The sequence below is a fragment of the Diospyros lotus genome, chromosome 13 (genome assembly GCF_014633365.1).
Source record: "Diospyros lotus cultivar Yz01 chromosome 13, ASM1463336v1, whole genome shotgun sequence".
In the NCBI taxonomy this organism is placed as follows: Eukaryota; Viridiplantae; Streptophyta; class Magnoliopsida; order Ericales; family Ebenaceae; genus Diospyros; species Diospyros lotus.
The window spans coordinates 35,014,722-35,035,941 of NC_068350.1; the positions used below are offsets into that span (position 1 = coordinate 35,014,722).

The 21,220-nt window shown below is 33.9% G+C and overlaps 1 protein-coding gene across 2 annotated transcripts; it reads right to left on the reverse strand.

The window, feature by feature from the left end:
- Positions 1–9,068: 9,068 nt before the first annotated feature.
- Positions 9,069–12,109, reverse strand: LOC127789021 (alpha-glucan phosphorylase, H isozyme-like). Of its 2 annotated transcripts, none has more exons than XM_052317759.1 (3): positions 11,787–12,109; positions 11,241–11,495; positions 9,069–9,711 (listed from the first exon to the last, which is right to left on the reverse strand). In XM_052317759.1, exons 2-3 carry the CDS (start codon positions 11,469–11,471, stop codon positions 9,601–9,603), a joined length of 342 nt encoding a protein of 113 aa, XP_052173719.1. In that variant the 5' UTR covers positions 11,472–11,495; positions 11,787–12,109; the 3' UTR covers positions 9,069–9,600. The 2 variants fall into 2 exon arrangements, with proteins under 2 accessions (XP_052173719.1, XP_052173718.1); XM_052317758.1 differs by having other exon boundaries at positions 11,763–12,109.
- Positions 12,110–21,220: the final 9,111 nt, after the last annotated feature.

The window sequence follows — 21,220 nt, forward strand, 5'->3', positions numbered from 1 at the left end:
TATTGAATGCTGATTTTTGTATTAGAAAAGTATCTGCGTCTGCATTTCCTTAACCGTCAATCCTAGCATATGGTGCATAATTCAATTTTTAGGGTGCCTCACGTTCATCTGTTGTGGTCATTTATGACATACAAAAATAGGGGTCACCTCCATGCCCCAAGAAAATGGGTTTGGGCTTCAAGGTCTGTTTACAGTATGAAATAACCCAACTTGAGTTTGTGGTGTTATAGCATTTTAGGTTGAAGGTATCCCAAGGCCCCTTTTATTTTTGTGTGTTGTACTGTTTAATGTGCAAAATGGTGTGTATGGGGAAATTTTTGAATTTTTTCCCGGTATTGCTACTGTGTAATATATTATTGGACTTTATGTGGGTTCAAACATTGACCAAGGCACTAAATCTAAAATCAGTTATCCTAGACTGAGCAGGTGCAACTGGAGAATTCAGACCTTCAATGTTTTGAAGTGGATAGTGGGGACAGTTGTCTCTAATAGGTTGAGATAGGATTGACAGCCCTAACAGGCGGCATAATACAGCATTGTTAATACGAAGTTTATGCATTTTTCCTGTGGACTATGTAAATTTCTCTTACATGCCAGTCATTCAACATTGTGAGGTGTCTTGACTCTGGCATACCATCCTGGACAATGATTCATAAATTAACTTTCTACATCGTTCCCGATACTTAATTTATGCTTTCTATAACGTAGCTACAAAAGTTTTACATAGAACATCAAAACGAGCATCTTGATGCTGTAAGAGTTGAATGGCACGAAAGCACTACTATACTCCAGTTCACTTATACTTTACCTTGTTTAGTCTTCCTAATTCTTTATTGGAACCGTGCTGCTGCTCTTGATTAGTAATTTACACTTGGCTTTCTTAGTTGCCTTTGGGAGAAAAAATTGGCTGCTATGTATCAAAGGATAGCAATCACCCTTGATAAGTATTCTGAGTTTTACTTTTGTCCAAACCACTTGTTATTACAAAACCCTCGTTCATCATAAGTTTTAGTAAACCAACAAGGTGGAGTATGTCTGGTGATTTTCGTGAGAATGCATTAAATTTGTGTACGTCTTACAAACTGACGAAGTTAACATAGGTGGCCATTTCAAGCGCAGCAAGCTTGATTATGTATCATGACAAGACAAACACAATTTCAATTGCGTGTTTGCCCATTGATGGTCATTACTGTTTAAAGATGTAGTTCCTCTTGGATGTTGGATGAATATTGGTAATGATTTATTTAATTGTACAGGTCCTGTGGTTTGTATATTGTTAGTATACTCCTTTTGTTTCCATCTCTTCAACTGTTAGTTGAGCTAGTGAACGGTGTATTTTGGTGGAAAATTTAGTTAATGTCTAACTTGTAAATTAATGGTTACATAATTTTGGTTGTTTGGTGGGGTGTCATGTTAGTGGAAAAGCCCACGCTTTATTTTCTGGTGAGTGTCATGCTTAGTCTTCAAAGATAACTCAGATTCTGATTCATGAGAGCAATAAATGATGTTTTCCCTTTCTTCAAGGAAGTTTTGATGGGTTATTGGCACCCCTCAAAATGAACCACCTCCATGATATGTGGCCAACTTTGCTAATAAAAAGAAGCAAACTAGAGTTGAGGAAGACCAAAATGGAGTTACTTGCTAATAAGATCAATCATCCCCTGGGCATTTGGTAGAAGGAAGTTTCACCAGCACAAGAATTTAGTCCTATCATGGGCTCTTGACCACCATGATCTATTTGACAGTTCCATTCGAAGCTTCTGAATGTAGAGTAATTAATATAGCAGTACCTCCAGTTTACATTGAGATTAAAGCCTTGGCCTTTTGCTTCTACCATGAGAAATGGTTTTGCTAACCTCAGTTATATTATTCTGCACTGTTTTTTTTTTTTTTTTGGTTTTTGCTACTTCAGGAAGGATCCTCTTGGTGCGTGTGAGTGTTTATTATTATTTTTAGTTTTATTATTAACAGTGCTTGTTTTTAAGTTTAGAATAAATTCTTCCTGTGGTTGGGTTGGAAGAGGTGAATCCATTATGGGAAGTTTGAAGCCAAAGGTTTTTGGATTTTTAAAATCTTGAGTTTTTGAGGTTCGCTAATGGCCTTGTTTGTTGAGGAGTTGTTATTTTGTAAGCATAAATTAATATTCCAACATCATGGAACTGATTTTTTCTGAAGCTTCTTGTTTTGCTCAGTAAATGTAACATCTCTATTGGTCACTCAGTCGTGTATTTCATTGGTCTGGACTACTTGGATGCCTGTCTTTTAACACTGTTGGGATTCAATCATACTTTTACATAAATATTGTGTCATTTTTATCACTAGGAGCTTTTGGTATGGTAGCAACTATAATAAATTCTTTTTGTGATTGAAAAGTCATGAATTCGGAAACAATTTTGTTGTAAAACAAGGGTAAGATTGTACAAGCTCTTGAGGCATAGATCGGATGGCAAAGAATGGGTCATAATATTCTGGTGTCATCTCAGAGGTATAAGTTCAAACCTTGGTTTATTTTTTCTCGTAAAATTAATAAGGACATGAGCATAGGGTACCAATAATTCAAGAGTAAGATCCTACAAAAATGGCCTTTTAGCTGTTTATTATCGTTGCAGACAAGCTTGCAAGCTGATAGCAATGTGGCCGCCACTTCAGCTATCAAAGTTATGCAGACCAAGACAATGAAATGGGTAGGATTAGTAGCTTTGCAGTTATTAGAAATATTTTTTAATTTTAATTTTTTTACTGGATTAAATTTTCAATTACAAAACATAAAGCTTAGAGGTTGTTTATTTGTGGAAAATTATCTTAATTTTTTATTTAGAAAATTACTCCAAAGAAAGGAAAAAATTAGAAAATTTGTTAAAAAATGTAGGGTTATTTGGTTATAGAAAATATATATTTTTTTTAATTTTAAATTTTATTGAATAATTTTTAATTTTTTTAACTTTATATTATGAATTAAAATTTTTTATTTTTGATGTTCTCTATTTTTTTTTTTTTAAAAAGAATGTCATAATTTTTTAAAAGATGAGATGAGATGTTAGGGCGCTTGTAGTTATAAAATTAAAGTTAAAAAATAACAAATATTGTCTCCAAAGGTTTTCAAATGGAAAATGTAGATTTAGAAATGGAGTTTTTTAAAATTGAACTACACTTTGATCCTGAAATGAGTTTTTATTTTTATTTTTTTTATCAATTTAGAGATAAAAACGTCATTTTTCAAATTCTTTTACAAATTATCTTTATTTCTTTTTTTTTAACATAAGTTATACAAAAAAAATAAAACATATTTTCTTTTTTAAGATATGTTATAAATTTTTAAATTACGAATTAGCTTATGTATTTCTTAAATTTGAATGTGTTTTTCAAACTTTTTATAGAAAATAAAAATTAGAGATATAATGGAATATTGGAAATTACTTTTAGTATTAAAACAACTTATTTTTATGTTTTTTTAAATTTATACTATGAATTAGAAAATATCAAAATGTTGTTTTCACGTTTTCTTGCAATGAATGTTAACATCTTAAGTTTCTATTTTTTTTTTTCAAATATTTGAAGATAAAAATAGAAATAATAGAAAAAAATGTAAGGTTTTAATTTTGAGAAAAAAAAATTTAAGGTCCTGCATAATTTTCCAACTTTATATTATGATTTGGAAAATATGAAAGATGGCTTTAAATATTTTGAGAATTAATGCTATCGATCTTAGAAAGACAAATCACTCTAGGGAGGCCTTCTCATGGAAGACGTCTTCAAGGTCCATCCCTCAAAGACATGTTCTACATGCATACTTGGACAAGCAATTTTTCAAGCAAGTCTTTAGGGAGACTTTTCTCTTATATTGCTTTACCCTATTTTGTTCCACACAACTTGGCATGCCCTTCTTTGGGCCGCATTCTTTTAGGGGACTATTCCCTTGAGGAAACACGCCTGGGGGCGGGGGCGCATTCCTTTAGGGGACTATTCCCTTGAGGAAACACACGCGGGTGGGGGGTAGGGGGGTGTTGTTCTCACCAAAGGACAACTGTGTGTACCTGAAAAAATTGTACATGCATGCCATGTGTCATAGTTACCATTTAATGCCTATAAATACCCCTCAACCCTCCGTATAAGGGGATCTTTTTTTAGCTTCTCAACCTTTTAGCTCTCCCAGTTGACTCTTTCGCGCTGTCGTTCAAGGAAACCCTTGCATTTTCACACAACTAACTACAAACTCTTTTACACTAATTGCATATTTCGTCCGTATTACGTACTACATTCTAGACTTCGTCGTGACATTGTCTGACTTAAGCATCGGAGGGCTCGTGTGAGAGATTTTTACGTGCCTTCCAATTATTTTTTTCCTTGTAGACCACTCCTTCAGAGCAATTACTTTAGGCAACTTATGAGCACCATTACGGGCGACTTATGAGCTCTCCTGCTTTTCCGGACAACGGATTTAGCACCCTTGGGGTTGTGTTGGCTTCTCCCAAACAAACCTTGCATTCCTTGCCTGACCCTACCGACTTCTTGGTGAGCTTCCCCAAAACAAACAAATTTTATTGTTATAGTCCAACAATAACAATTTGGCGTCATATGTGGAAAATGGGCAAAAGGTCAAACTTAATGGTGAATGCAAGGTGCACTCGAGCTAGGGGGCCCTTGTAGCTAGCCCTCGAAGACAGAAGACGTTCTCCCGAAGCCTAGAGATATTTCCCGAAAGAATTCTTCTATGCCATTTCCTCGGGGCAACCTATTTTCTACTAGATTCCATTTTTCTCTAAGGAGGTGCTTCGACACCTCAAAAAATATCCATGGGTTTTTCTAGGCGACAACTTCCCTGAGCAAGTTCTTTGGTTGTCTAGTCGACGAAAAGGACCTCTTAGGCAATCCTTCTCCTCTATGAAATACGAAGAGCTTAGAAGGAATTATGACACTATGAAGTAGAGACAGAAGGAAAATTCAAAAGTGCTTGAGGACATGCTAGGCTTCTTACAAGATCTCTTTCCCACTGCTGAGTTACCTCTCTCAATAAGGCATTTGGCCTCATGAAGAGATAGGTCGTCCCAAACCTACCAAAGGCCGCTTCCTCGCCTGATTCCCTTTAAAGATAGATACACGATGAGTCGAAGAAATGCTGGAGGGGTTGTGGACCAATAAGAAGGTACCTTATAGGGACAAGATGGTGCCTCACATGGACAAGATTGTGCCTCACAAACCCCTCTAAGGTCCCAAGTTAGGAAGATTGTCAAGGAAATTCTTGAGTGGGAAATAATCGTCCATGCTAATAATAGAACTCACCAAGAGGGGACACCAATCCAAGGCCAACTTGGTGAATTTTGTGCTTCTTCAAAATATGGGCCTATGAAACTGCCCGCTTAATCTAGGAGGCGAGTGTCCATTTATTGCAAGCAGCATTCAGGATCCCTCACGCCTCTTCAATGGGATGATGCTATAATGAGCCACACTTGGTTTATTGCTGTACATGATCAGTGTAAGCAAGAGCATTTTATGAGGAGAGATCCCCTCTATCTACTCAGCATCCGTTAGGAGCAAAATGAAGCACTGAACCAATTACTAGATCGCTTTAGGGACGCTATTTTGGAGGTATGCGAAATACATGTTGACATGGTGGTCACAACACTCATGTAAGGGACTAGTTTCATCCCCCTGATGGAATCTTTGGCAATCAACCAGCCTGCATCATTGGCTGACCTCTTACTACATGCCAACAAGTTCATAGTGCAAGCAGAGATACTTGAGAAGTGTAGCTCTTCAAGCAAAGAGGAAAGGGGCGATAGAGAGGCTAACCGAAGTCCATCCCGGCTCACTTAAAGCAAGGGGTTGAAAGATTGATGTAATCAGGGCACATTTCAAAACTTTCACACCTTTCTCAAAATTCCTCATGACCATACTGTCTGCTATAGGGGCCAAATGGTTGACTCACTTCCATTTTCCCTCCAAGAAGTCTTGAGGAAAAGACCCGAACTCTTTTTGCGAGTTCCATAAATGCTCGAGTCACTCAATTGAGGGATGTGGCAACCTAATGAATTAGTTAGAATTTTTGGGTTGTAATGGCAAGCTTGATTAGTTCATCGTTGATCGATCAAGCCGATCCAAAACCTAAGATGAGATGTACTGAATCGTGTAAATAAAATATCCATCTATTACATGAACATTCGTAGATGTAGGCAAATTATAAAAATATTATCATTGGTCTCATTACTACCTTTGTTATCATCTTTCTTGATGTTATTGAGACTTGCTGAACCATGTTAACAAAAATTTTATTTATGGATTATCCTCTCTTAAAAACGGGGATTCAGATTATGCTAACTGAAGCGCCTATATAATCTCTCAAACGTCTTTTGAAGCAATTGCACTTAGCTATCTATCTCTCTTCCACGCAGTGGCCATGTAGTTATCTCTCCAGATACTATAATACAAGCAATTTCTTAGGCATTCATATATGGTACCCTAGTTGCATCCTATTCACGAAATTCTCATTGCGGAGGTAGGCATGCCCGAATTGCATAAACAAATTTGTGACATTCATATTATGGTATTTTCATCGCAGATGTAGGGAGGATGAACCCAAACCATGTCAACAAAAGCACTTGTGTATGATTATCCTCCTAAGCACTTGTATATGGGTATTCCTATCATGGAGTCAACAAAAGTGTTTGTATATGGGTATTCTTTTTGAGCATATATGTCTATTTGTGGTTATCTTCCCACAAGCCTATTATGTCAAAGCACATGCGTGTAGATATCATATTGAGCATCAATATACGACACTTTCATAGTGCTCTTATCAAGGTATTTCCATTAAGATGTAGGCAAAATACACCGAATTACATAAACAAAATACTAGTATTTTGGAATTTTGATATCGCGGATACAAACTCTACCCGAACTGCTTAAACAAAATTCCTATATTATTCTCATTATCAAGCTCTCGCTCATTGAAGATGACAACACTCTCCTCAATGATGCCCCGTTGATCCAACTGTGAAACCAAAAGCAATACCATTTCTAGCCTCTTTCTCATCGAAGATGATACACTCTTCTCGATGATGCCCCGCGTATCCAACTGTGAAACCAAAAGCATAAACAAAAACTCTTTATGGGTAAGTCCCCATGAGTTGTGGAAATTAAGAGTGTATGTGTAAGGATCCCCAACCCGACAACCCTTAAGCTAGGGAAGCTGAGGTGGGGTCCCTAGAGAAGAGAAAAGGTGGAATCATAATATACATAGACAAGTTGTCAAGTACAGAGGAGACTATACACAACAAGAACCACTAGCCAATCGCTAGGGTACTACCATACACAACGACAAAAAGAACAAAACGACATCCTCCCACACCCAAGAACAACAACCACTCTCCCAAGGGTCTTTGGCTGGGATTGCCTTGTACACACTCTACCCTATCGGATCAGACATTGCCCCCGACCTTCGCTTTTCCCCCTATTTGGAATGATGGAGAGCAAGAATGAATCACAAGACTCAACAAACATAAGGAAACAAAAAGGCTACAAGGCTAGAGATTACCTTGCTCGCTTTCCACACACAAACCGTGCCATGAACTACAATGATAACACATGCAATAATGCACAAATAATGAACCGAGGGCCCACACATAAGACACAAATTGACACCTAAGGTTCCATACAAACCTGCATGCAGCCATGAACTGGCTAGCATATTCCGAGCCAAATGCTCCCAAGCTTAAAACTCCCACAACAACCGAGCCGAAGCTTCCTCGGGATGGTCCTCCCGTCACCCAAGCCTGTGGATGTACATCTTGTGGATAAATCTGTTACGCGTAATAATAACCATGCAACACAACATATAAGGATGTAAGGCTATTATAGCATTGATGATGATCCATAACTCTCATAAGCCACGCATCAAGCCATGCTACGCCTACATAGGAATACAAATGCCATGCAAATGCTTTCTAAACGCATACACATGACACACTAGCATGCTCATGCCTTTGCATATTCAATACATAAACCCCCGAATGCCAACCACCCATAACCATGCAACGATAAAATAAAGCTATAAAGCATAGATACAACACCCCAACACCATTTTGGAACCTATTCCCTCATGGTTAGGCATCATTCCACAAAATAATTATAAGGCGATCCAAACCCTATAAAATTAAGCAAGTGTCCAAGAATAAGGATTTTTAAGCGTAAATCATAGACTGACTAGGAACCAATTGACTGAACAATCAGAGAGTATAAGACCTTGCATGGAAAAGAGGATAACTTGCATAAAGAAATAAAAAACTGGCCAAATGGAAAGAGGGTGATAAGAACTTGCCTTAGATTTTCGCTTTTAAACCTCTCACAGTACTAGGGTTGTCGACGGCTCAGCTCAAACCCTTCCTTAATAAAATTAAGCTTAACTGTGCTATTGCTATTTCCCACTTAAGCTGGCTACCTTCCCTTCTTGCTTTCCAATTCCTCAAGTCATTCCATAGCCCATTTGAAGCCTCGGGGGGTTTTATATAAGGGAGAAAGTGCAAGGAAGGTGAAAAAATGGCAAAGTGGTGGCTAAGACATGTGGCATCAGCTGGCAATGACAAGTGGCGGCCGGAAAGGGCCGCGTGGAGCGAACACTACAAGAATTTGAGGGTTTTACTCACACACATAAATGTGGGTAAAAATTACCTTATGTGTCAACTATAATTTTTCTTTACACATAATACAAATGTCAAGATGTGTGGGTAAAAGGGGATTAAAAAATAACTTTTACCCACACATATATTTATGTGTGGGTAAAGCTTAATATATTACCCACACATATGTGTACGTAAATATTTCTGTATGTGTAAGTATTTTTATGTCAAGAAGTTGTAATTATGACGTGGCTGATGACGTCACTTTAATTGGATGATGATGTGGCATGACACGTGTATTTGTTTATGTGTAGGTAAAGTTAAGATTATGTGTGAGTAATAATATAAAAATAATTTTTATATGTGTGAATAAAAATATTATGTGTAGATAAAAAAAATATTATGTGTGGATAATAATTTATTTATTTTTTTGAATATGTGTGGGTAAACAAAATATAATGTGAGTAATAAACATATTATATGTGGACAATAATATAAAAAATAATTTTTATATGAGAGAATAATTTCCATGTGTGGCTAAAAAACATATTATGTGTGGACAACTAAAATTTTATATTTAAAATTTCAATTGTTGCAACATCTATTACAATATGATTCAAACATATATGCACCAAAAAAGTCATAAAGTCACAAAATAAACATAAAATCATAGTCACTTAAAAAGTTCAAGCATATATGAAAAAAAAAAGCATAAAATAAATTATTAAATCTCCTCACCAAACTCTTGTTCATTAGAATGGGAGGAAGGGCTGAGGCGAGATTGTCTTAAACTATGATCCGATGGTACATGTGGAGTAGACGAATGAGACCTAATATTTTTCTCAATCAACACTTGTTGCGGCATATTTACATCTCCCTAAAGCTCTCGAAAAAGAGACTTGTACTGGTTCAAATCTTCAACCAATTGATTGTAAGTTGGACGACTAGACTCCTCACTAGTGCATGTTGTCCCGTAAGTACTAGGAGATCACCTCCAACCAAACAAGCGGACAAATTGTCGTCCAAGAACCTTCTCTAAGATATCCTTATCAGTTATTTTATCTGAAAGATTATCTCGCCTCAACTGTATCATTTGTTCCTGTAAAAAGATGCAACATATTCTTAATCAATTGTTTTTAAATTAAAAATATAGTCTCAATTATGGCAATATAAAGTAGTTGAATCATCAAAATCAACCATGATTTTCCACAAGCAGTGTTCTAATAATCACCAAAAGAAAGGTAGATGATGTTATTCTACTATGTTTAATTGTGGGAAGAAAAGAAAAAGAAGAAATGGAGACAATCTATAACTGAAAATAAGAGTTTACAACTTGACTCATGTGATACATTACAAGAATACCTAAGATTAGAGCACGATACCATTTGGGAAAAATAGAGTAAAATTCATTGTCACAATGTAACTATAATAGAATATCAATTTAATTTTTAAGGCAGTAAAATTTGCACAATAGAAAATCATAAAAAGCAATAAGATCCAACTATAGGTGACAACTTTAATCATTTTTTAAGAAATTTGAATAATCATGAACAACAAGCATAATAATATTGAGAACATCTAATTTTATTTCCAGAACTCAACTTCTTTTCCAGAATCTACTGCTATTGCTTAATTATTGGAGAGTAGCTACAAAAGTAAAAGGGTTAAGAATAAATATGTAAAATGTTTTAGTGCAAACCAAAATAAAAGTGAAGAAGCAATCAGTATTGAAGGCATAGAGAGATTGGTGTTAGTGAAATGGTTCAGACATTATGCAACATGTACAGCAGTAAGACTCAAAAAAAAATTTAATAGATTGGGTAACATATTAAAAAAATAAAAATTAAAAAATAGTTTATTAAAAAATTTTAAAAAAATATTTTAGCTAATTAAAAAATTATATTTTTAGTGGCGTCACTAAAATATACATATTTTTATTTTTTTAAATATAATTAATTATGTAATGCCAGTTTTTCAAGGCCACATTATCTCCATCATTATTGTTTTTTATAAATGCATTAAAATCTCTATTCATATTTTTTCTTAAGTAGATTTATTAGACAACACCAAATCACATGCATTTACGTGTAAAATGACATAATTCATGATATTAAGCATGTATCATATGTATCATGGAAAATTCTCCAAAAGAAATTGTCTACCACAATTGAATCTGGCAAGTGAGACTTTGAGCAGTGTTAAGCATATTCTATTTGAAGATGCGATCCAATAAAATGTTTAACTTCCGTGGTTCTGCCTGATTATTAAATTTTTTTTATCACAAAAAGTTGTCTCGTTTTGTATTTTAGACCAAGCTACCAAAGAACTTCTATTTGAGCTTACTTTTGCACAGTAAGAAATAATAAAATCCAGTGGATACCAAATGAGACTTTCCTAGTCCAGCTCAAGTTTAGTAGAGGTGATTTGTGGTACCAGCTAGGTAAATTACTTTTGACAAGAAGTTGGCATTCAACAAATAGATGCAACAGGCATAACACAAATAACACCATTTTTTGTTTCAACCTTATGGAAAAATTGAGTTTATAAATCTATAAGGAACTGATAAATTTCTAGGCGCAGTAACTTCAAATCCAAAACCTTCTCCGATGACAAATAAATAAGTCTTACTTGAATCGGACGATTGCAGACACTCTCTGCTGTTGCATAGAATGCTTGCTCTCGCTCAAATTTGAAAAGGGAAAAATGAGGATTGTATTGGGCATGGTAATTGATGCTGGATGCAATCTCGGCTGGTTCTTTGGCCAGTGGATGCGCAACAGCCGGAATTTTGGCTAGTACACCAGATTTAACAGAAAGTCCAGACTTAGTATTTCCACTGACTTCTTCTACAGTCCCCATGCCTAGCAATTTTTAGTATAGCTTCTACAAGTAGTCCACAAACGACAAAATCAATTCGAAGCAACAAGAGTAATTAATTAAATCTTACGAAAGCCATAACATCAACACAGGATCACAATCATAAAACCAAATGGAATGAAATTAAACTAAGCGTCCAAACTGTTCTACAAATTGCCAGATTTTCGCTAAAACTTAATCAAATAAGGCAAACAGTTTCATGCAAGGTCAAAGAGTAATTCAAAATAAATTATTCTGAATTGAAGAAGTATACAACAAAATGAATTCTCTCACTTCAAACTTTGGTAGGAATCTGACCACAGAGATGTAATCCAAACTTCTTTGAAGACGCGATCTTAGAGGCAAACTCCTCAAGCTCCCCCTGATGAGGATTCTTGTAGAAAAGCCAAGCGAAAATTGAAGAGAACCACGTGAATAAATCAAGTTGCAGGAAATTTGCTGAGCTAAGATATTAGACTACATAGAGTGAATTGAGAAGATATGTTACAAAGTTGATGGAGATATTTGTGCAGATGTTTCCAAAAGAGATAAAAACCAACGATGTTGAGGCGTTGAGGCGGCGGAGGCAATGGGCTGGAGAAGGCAGGGAAGGAGAAGGCAGAGCAATAGGTGAGAGGGATTTAGGGACTGGGGGGGGGGGGGGGGGGGATTTGGGATTTGGGTTGGGGGAGGGAGATTTGGCCAGCAAAAGAGGCGGGGAGATTCCCGCCTCTTTAATTCTATTTTTTAAAATATTTAATAATTAAATAAAAAATATATCATTCATAAAAATAATATTAATAATTATTTAATTAATAAAAATAATATAATTTAATATTATGATGGATGAAAAAATAATTTAAATTATGATAATTATTAAATATTTTAAATAATAATTTATTGTAATCATTTAAAATGTGATAATAAAATAATTTAAATTGTTGTATTTTAAATTAATATTTATTTAAAAATTTAACTATATTATAAATTTAATAAATATAATAAATTAATTTGATGTATTGGATTATTTTTTATTAGTTTGATATCTCAAATAATTAATTTTTTTCTATAAATAATAATTACATTAAACAAAAATCGCAGATTATCTACATATTACCAGGATAGGTCTCGAGTCTTACAAAAACATAATAAGGCAAAACTTGTAAACAATAAAAGTAAAGCTAAATACTGAAAAGAGAATAAATTTTCAAAACTAACGATATACGACTGTCATACAAAGAGGTCAAACAATGATCAACAAAACAACGAAGAGCTCGACACACGAAGACGAGCATTGAGAGAGTTTAGAAATAAAGAGACATTTCGTAAATTATTTTAAAAATAATTTCTTTCTAATAAAAATTTAATGTTTGAGTTAAGTTTTAAGAACCATTATTATATGTTGAATTTACACCATTATTGTTAAGATGTAATAATGAATTTTTTTTATGCAAGAGAATGTATCGATCAAGATGCAACAAAGTGTCTATTAGTGTCTCCAAGAGGCTTGCAAAGAAAAAAATAAGTTTAGGATGCGAATGAGATCACCTGCAAATCTTTTGAACCATGAGTCAGTCTTGTATTTGAAGTGAAATTATAGTTTCACTAAGATTGCGCGAATATCTTATCTCAATGGAAAGTTCTCCTATCTTAGTCTCCTTTCTATAATAATACAATTTTTCGATATTGTTTTATTTTTTTAATTTATAAAATTTAAAATAATACATTTTTTTAAAAAATATTATGGTTTTTAAACTTTTTATTTATTTTTCAAATGTAGTGTTTGTTTACATTTTGTACACATTTAATAAATATTACCAATAGTTAATTATATTATACATTTAATATATTTTTTATTTTATGCACATGAAATATATTAATTGATATATTTAGAATTTAAATAAATATATTTATTTTATATATTTCTAAATAAAAATATAAATATTTATAAATTAACATTTTCAATTCATCATAACTTAATATATTTATTTAAATTAAAAATTTTAGATTTTATAAGTTAAATTTTTTATATTCATCTCATGTTTAAATGTATATTTAATTTTTTAAATATATTATAAATATATTTATACATTAATATATTTAATTTTTTATAAAATTTAAATATTTAAATATTCATCTCAAGTTTAAATATTTAAAAATTAATTAAGTAAAATGAATAATCAAAATATATTTATATTTATTTTTTATTTAAATAAATATTAAAATTATTTTTTTATTTTTAATTTTAGCAACAGATTATTATTTGTTAATAATAATTATTATTTCCCACCAATCTTTGAAAGTAGAGGTAATTTTTTTTCGCTAAAATAAGTGTGGGTTTATCAAGTTACACACACATAATAAATATGGATAATGTAATGAATTTGTCTAATTTAATCACCCACACATATTATCATTATGTGTGGGCAAGTTTATAAATAATTATCTACACATACGTAACATTTATTAATATGTGTGGGCAATATAATCCAAAAAACTGCCACATCAGCTCATACGTGGATACCCACACATATATATCATTTGTAATTATTTGTGGGTAAATTTATAAACAATTACCCACACATGCCTAACATTTATTAATATGTGTGGGTAAATTTATAAACAATTACCCACACATGCCTAACATTTATTAATATGTGTGGGTAATATGATTCAAAATAAATGCCACATCAACTAAAATTTTATCGAAAACTATCACACCAACCTCTAAAAATGGAGAGAATTTTTTCTGCCAAATTAAGTGTGGGTATATCAATTTACCCACACATAATAAATGTAGATAATGTAATGAGTTTGTCTAATTTAATCACCCACACATATTACCATTATGTGTGGGTAAATACCCACATCTAATATGTATGGGTAAAACCTCCAAATTCTTGTAATGTTGGTAGCGCAGACTGAGTGTATGGCGTGCCTTCGAAATGATGTTTTTTTAGCGTCTGTTGGCTAGAAATAATTCCGACAAAAATTCCCTCCTACGTGCCCCTAGGCTTAAACTCATGACCACTGCCACACCCTTGCACGCACACGCCACCCGCTCTACCAACTCCCTTACTTAATATTGTGCATATTTTATTTTTAAGATGATCTGGCTACTAGTTCAGAAATTAAGCTTAGACCCCAAATTCTTCCAAAAATTAACAATTACCTCCTCAACACAAGTACTATAAATTCTAATTTCCTCCCATTAAATTTCTTAAAGCCACCAACCTTCAGTAAATCACCTCCTTCCTTAAAAATACCGCACATTCCAATCACTTGCCCATTTTAAGGGAATATAATAGATTTAATATCTTCCCATAACTCTTCAAATCCTTAAATTGCTCAAATCCTCAAATACCCATTAAATCATAGATAATTGGGTCATTACAACATGCCTCCATGGGGATATGTGGACTACACGTGATTGTGCATTAAATAAAATAGGCTCTCTTCCTAGTGATGGTCTACCCACCTCGATGCACCCCCTCCCCCCTAACCCTTCTCTTTCGTGGAAATAGGCAAATCCCGAACTGATTAAAATTTTTTCTTAAACTATCCTCACGAATGAAGGCAAAGCTCAAACTGCACAAACATAATCCTTATACTATCCCCACAGATGTAGGTAAAGCTCGAACCGCACAAATAAAAATTTGGTACTCTCTCAAGCAATTGCTATTGGGATAACATGACATAGAATCTTGGGTGTTTAACGACATGTTTCTCATTGCCAATACCTTTTACACGCATGTTATTAATGAGTATTTATTGCTTTTCGTTGTACATATGTATGCTCTGCTTACTCACTTTGTTTTGTAGTAAGGCAACGCGACATGGAAAACTAGCAAATGACCAAGCTTACACCATATTGAGGAGTCGCATGGCATAACGCTCATTCGCTTGGTCCAAATCTCACTTTCACTCACCTCAAAGTGATCTTGTGTGTGCCTACCTCCACTGAGTAACCTCACTTCACAATTTATTCTCAAACAACCTCAACGAATCATTTAGAGGCAACCATGACCTGGAAGACTCATTTTGAGGTAACAAAGACCTCGAGAATTAATTCCAAGGAAAAACACCACCACCTTGCTCTAGTTAACCAAGCTCTTCATTAATCAGGGAATCAGGGTGTCTCACTCGAATCTCACGTGGTGATTAGATCTAAGAATAAGACTTGGCAAATGGCTTAGGCATCAGCTCTTGCCCTAGTTTTCATTTACTTTGACACAACACCAAGGTCTTCATCATTTGAGTTGAGATGCAAGCTATTACAAAATCCTTGCCACTTCTTGGTTCACGGTACAGATAAAAATTGTACAAACTCCTCACCAACCATGGTTTGAGGTATGCTTTATAGCAAGTCATTTACAATAGCACAATTTTACAAATGCTTGACTCTCCATATGTGAGCATGCCTTACACTCTTATGTTTGAGAAAACCTGGTCTCCTTATATTCTTAATCTAGGGAAGCTAGGATTTTTATAAGTGATTAGTGATCAATTTTGTAAAAATTTTATTATAATTTCACCCTTATTTTGATCTTAAAATGGTTTAAATTGAATATTATTATGCATTTTGTAATTTTGTGCATATTTAAAAATATTAATATAAAAATATATAAAATATAAAAAAATTAAATATAATATATATAATAATATAATATATATATAATAATATAAATATGGAAAGCCCAGGCCCAAGCCCAACACATGGAAAGCCCAGGCCCAAGCCCAACACAAGGAAGGCCCAAGCCCAAGCCCAACACAAGGAAGGCCCAAGCCCAAGCCCAAAACAAGGAAGGCCCAAGCCCAACACAAGGAAGGCCCAAGCCCAAAAATATGAAAAGCCCAAGTCCCACAAATTGATGACATCATCGCTTACATCATGGGTTGGAGTGACATCATTGCTTACATCATGAGTTGGAATGACATCATCGCTTACATCATGTGTTAGATATTTTATTTATCTTTGTATTTTTAAATTAGTTATTTTATTTTTCTTTAGATATTTTGTATTATTAAATTATATAATTGAGTGGTCTCTATTGCATCTTTTACCCTATAAATAGAGCACTTAGGGTGCATTTGTAACCATTCAATTTTCCTATAATGAAAGTATAGTTATGTTCTTGAGATTTCTCTCTCAAAATTTTCACTTTAGTTTCAATATGATTTCGTTCTTAGAATTTCTCTCTTAAATCTTCAACCTTTGTTTCCATATAGTTGTATTATGTTATTCATATTATCTTTTTATTATATACGGCCTATATGGTCGGTTGAATATTGTCTTTAAATATTGTCTTTTCATTATAAACCGCCTATATGGTCGGTTAAAAAAATAGTCTTTCAATTCTTGTCTTTTCATTATAAACCGCCTATATGGTCGGTTAAAAAATAGTCTTTCAATTCTTGTCTTTTCATTATATACCGCCTATATGGTCGGTTAAAAAATAGTCTTTTAAATATTGTCTTTTAATTCCCGTCATTTAAATTCCTGCCAATTTATTTTAAAAATGAAGATGAGTAGCTAAATCCGATCTTGGGTTAAGGCAAGGACAGTGTCCAACGCCAATGATTCCCAAAGAAAGCTGCGCTTCAATTGTGTAATATTAATCTGATTTAATTTGAGCAGTGTGCGTATAGTGTATCTTTGAGTTTGGATTGGAGCATAAGCCTAACTTAGAGTTTCCATGCCACGTATGGAGATTGCTAGACCTGGAAATGTTTTCATACCCAAGCCCAAATGATTAATCTGTACCTATAAATTCTATCTGTGGGATATAATTCAATTTATGATAATTGCTTGACTTAGAATTTCCATGCCATGTATGGAGATTGCTTAAACAAGAATTATCATTATCTTGAACTAAAATTACTCATAGATCTGCAAAACTTAATTCAGATGAATATTATTGATCTTTTCTATTAAGTTGGGAATTAATTGGTTTTGACACTGAAATTGTCTTGACCCAAGCTACTTAAACTCATTGTTAATTTAGTTTTAATCATTTCCTTTAGATTATCTTAATCACCTCTTAAAATCAAATATTCAGTGATTTCTGTTTTCATCCAAAATAATCTCCTTGTGAACCGACTCGGACTCACCGAATTATAAATTTAAAATTGTACTACACGCACACTCGCACACTGGTGAGTATAATCGCCCTATACCTGCTTTGACAAAAGGATTAATGTTTGATAAATTTGGTTGTTGTTTTGATAAATAAATGTGCAGGGTAGCGTAGCAGTCAATAAGCTATGATGACAAGAAGGCATAGGAACATCATCTTAATGAAATATATGAAGAAATAGAGGAGGTTGATAATCCAAATTTATTTTTTCTCTTTGCTAACACTAATCCAAATTTCTTGATGCAATGGAAGAGGAGATTCAAGCAATTGAAAAGAATGGAACATGGGAGCTAGTGAACCTTTCTATAAAGCAAAAAGCAATTGGAGTGAAATGGGCATATAAAGTGAAGAAAAATGATTAAGAAGAAGTAGAGATATACAAGGTGAGGCTTATCACAAAAGCTTATAGCTAAAAACAAGGCATTGACTATGATGAGGTCTTTGCTCTTGTTGCACACTACTTGGAACTATTTAGTTGATTATGTCCGTGACAACTCAAAATACGTAGAAGATTTATTAAATGGACGTTAATTTTGCTTTATTAAATGACTATCTTGAAGAAAAAAAAGTATATTCAACAACCTTTTGGATATGTTGTGAAGGGGCATGGGGATAAAGTCTTGAAGTTGAAGAACGTGTTGTATTGCTTAAAGTAAGCATCGAGGTTTGGTATAGTCACTTTGACAAGTATTTCCTATGCTCTTTATTTCAAGGAGGATAAAGATAGAGGTTTTATGCTTGTGCATTGATGACTTGATCATCACCGATAACAATGCAAAAATGTTTGAAGAATTTAAGAAGGCGATGGCTCAAGAGTTTGAGATGAATGGCATTGGGCTCATGTCCTATTATCTTGGAATTGAAGTGAAGCAAAGTGAAGGTGGCGTTTTCATTTCTCAAGAAGCTTATGCAAAAAAAATTCTTGAAAAGTTCAAGATGGAAAGTTGTAAACTTGTAATCACCCTCATTGAATGTTGAGTAATATTGTCAAAGTTTTATGAAAGTACGAAGATGGAACCATCACTTTATAGGAGTCTTATTTGAAGTTTGAGATATTTGACTTGTACTTGATATTCTCTATGGTATTGGTCTTGTTAGCTATTATATTGAGACACCTACTTTAACACATATGAAGATGGCCAAGAGGATATACTTTAGTACATCAAAGGTATTCCTGATTATAACTTACCTTATTCTTCTTGTACAAATTTCAAACTTTATGGCTATAACAATAATGATTGGGCTGGTGATGTCGATGATTAAAAAAAACCACTAGTTTTCTATTTTTCACAAGTAATACCGCATTTACTTGGTGTTTAAAGAAGTAGCCTATTATGACTCTTTCTATTTGTGACTATAAGTATGTTTTAACTACATCATGTGTTTGTGATCCAATTTGGCTAAGGAGGTTGTTGGAGATGTTTCACATGCCACATGATAAAGCTTCAACAATTTATATCGATAACAAGTCATCTATTGCATTGGGAAAGAATCCAATATTCCATGAGTGAAGCAAGCATATAGACACCAAGTTTCACTTTATAAAAGAGTGCATTGAAAAGGAGGTCTTGGAGCTTACTTATGTAAAGACCCATAATCAAGTTGCAGATAGTTTCACTAAGACACTAAAGTTTGAAGATTTTACAAGATTGCATGATTGGATTGGAGTCACCCGAGGTAATCAAGTTTAAGGAGGGGTGTTGGAAGATTAAACTTGATACATTGGAAGATTAAGTGTGATACATTAAACATTTATTTTGAAATCATACATTTACATGGTTCGTGTACCCACATAGTTAATTGCATCTTATTATTTATATAGTATGTAGGTAATATTATTAATTAGTTCTTTGAATTGTTTTAAATTTGCATAATATAGTGAGATTCTCTTGCACATATAAAAAGCCTTGTGCTTGAGTCATTTGAGCAAGCCAAGCTAAGAAATTAATAAAGTATCATTTGGAGAAATCTCTTGTGTCCTCCCTCTAGTTTTTTCTCTCATTTGGTCTCAACACAAATAACGATTTGATGGTATTCAGTAAGATAATTTCGTGACATCATTACATTAACAAGATTTTGTCCTATATCCTTATAGAAATAGTAGTTGATAAGTTTAATCTTTGGTCTTTTACTCTTTCATGGAAGAACAATAATTGTTATAACAAATTATGTAAATAAATTTTTGAAGTCATTAGGAAGATGACATGTTCTTATATATTTTGTAGTATTAACAAAGAATATAAATGTAGATTTATGGTGTCAGGGCCCACTTTCGGATATGCCCGCTAGCATAGGAACATCCGAAAGAAGGTCTTTCCAAATGGGATACAAGAACAAACATAACAAAAACTTCATATAATAGATGGGCTCATTTCTAATAGGAGCGATAATCATTCTTACATCATTTCTTTAGGCTTTAAAAGCCATACACTTCTCAAAATAAACAAAAGGCGCTAATAACATACAAAAAGAAATAACCATTGACACCGGCCCTCCACACAAATCCCAAAATCTTTAGGTCGGGGGAGATCTTTATACACGCCTAAACTCAACTTCAAGCCCCACTAGGCTCCCTTTCTGCTATAGATTTTCCCTTACCTGGAATGACAAAAAGCAACAAGTGAGCCACAAGGCTCGGCAAGCATATGAATCGCAAGAGGAAATAATGATATGATCACTATATGAAGGCATGCATAATATAAGAGTCAAGAGAAGAGCCTCTACCCAACATATAGAGTCACTTTAGATCATGCCTTCTTCATTAAACAATGTGTCAATATATCATGATTTCCTTATTAACAATTCAGAAACTTCACCATGGAAGATAACATTCACACACTTGATACCATGGTGCAATTCACTTTATTAACATATATAACATAAGAAAATACATGATACACATGCAAAAGAAAATGCGGACGAGCGATCTTGGTAGGATATCCCCATTTCTTTCCTTCTTTCTTTCTTGCGGACGAATTGCCCTTTTTGTCATTTCTTTCTTTGTGGACAAACCGCCATTTTTGTCATAGCATGCCCTGGGATATCTACTTACTTTCTTCCATGCAAAATAATAGGTGTGTTAAGGCAATATATATATATATATATACATATGCACACACATTCAAGCATCTTCACAACTTCACAACATGCCTACACTCACCCACTAGGATTCTAGGCCACACTACATCATGATCATGCATATGACTTCATTCACATCAATATATGGCTTGTTTAGGAATTTAACATCCTATTACAATAATCGAGACATGTTCACAAGACACTAATAGGGTCAAATATTATCCAAATTTTTCCCATAATATACCAAATCGAAGCTTATCGAGTTAGGGTTATAACAAAAAAAAAAAAAAAAAAAAAACAGATCTCAATTTGGACTTCTACATAAAAAATTATGGCTAAAACAATGCAGCATACGCAGTGTTGTCAAGAGCTGTTAAGTCGATTTACCAGAAACCAAGTTGACTTAGGGCAAGTCGACTTGAGCTCTTGAACGAGTCGACTTGGCTGAGAATAGGGAGAAATGGCCAAAAAAACTGGCCTCTATCAAGTTGACTTAACCCACTACAAATCGACTCGACGTAGCAAAAATGCACGAAA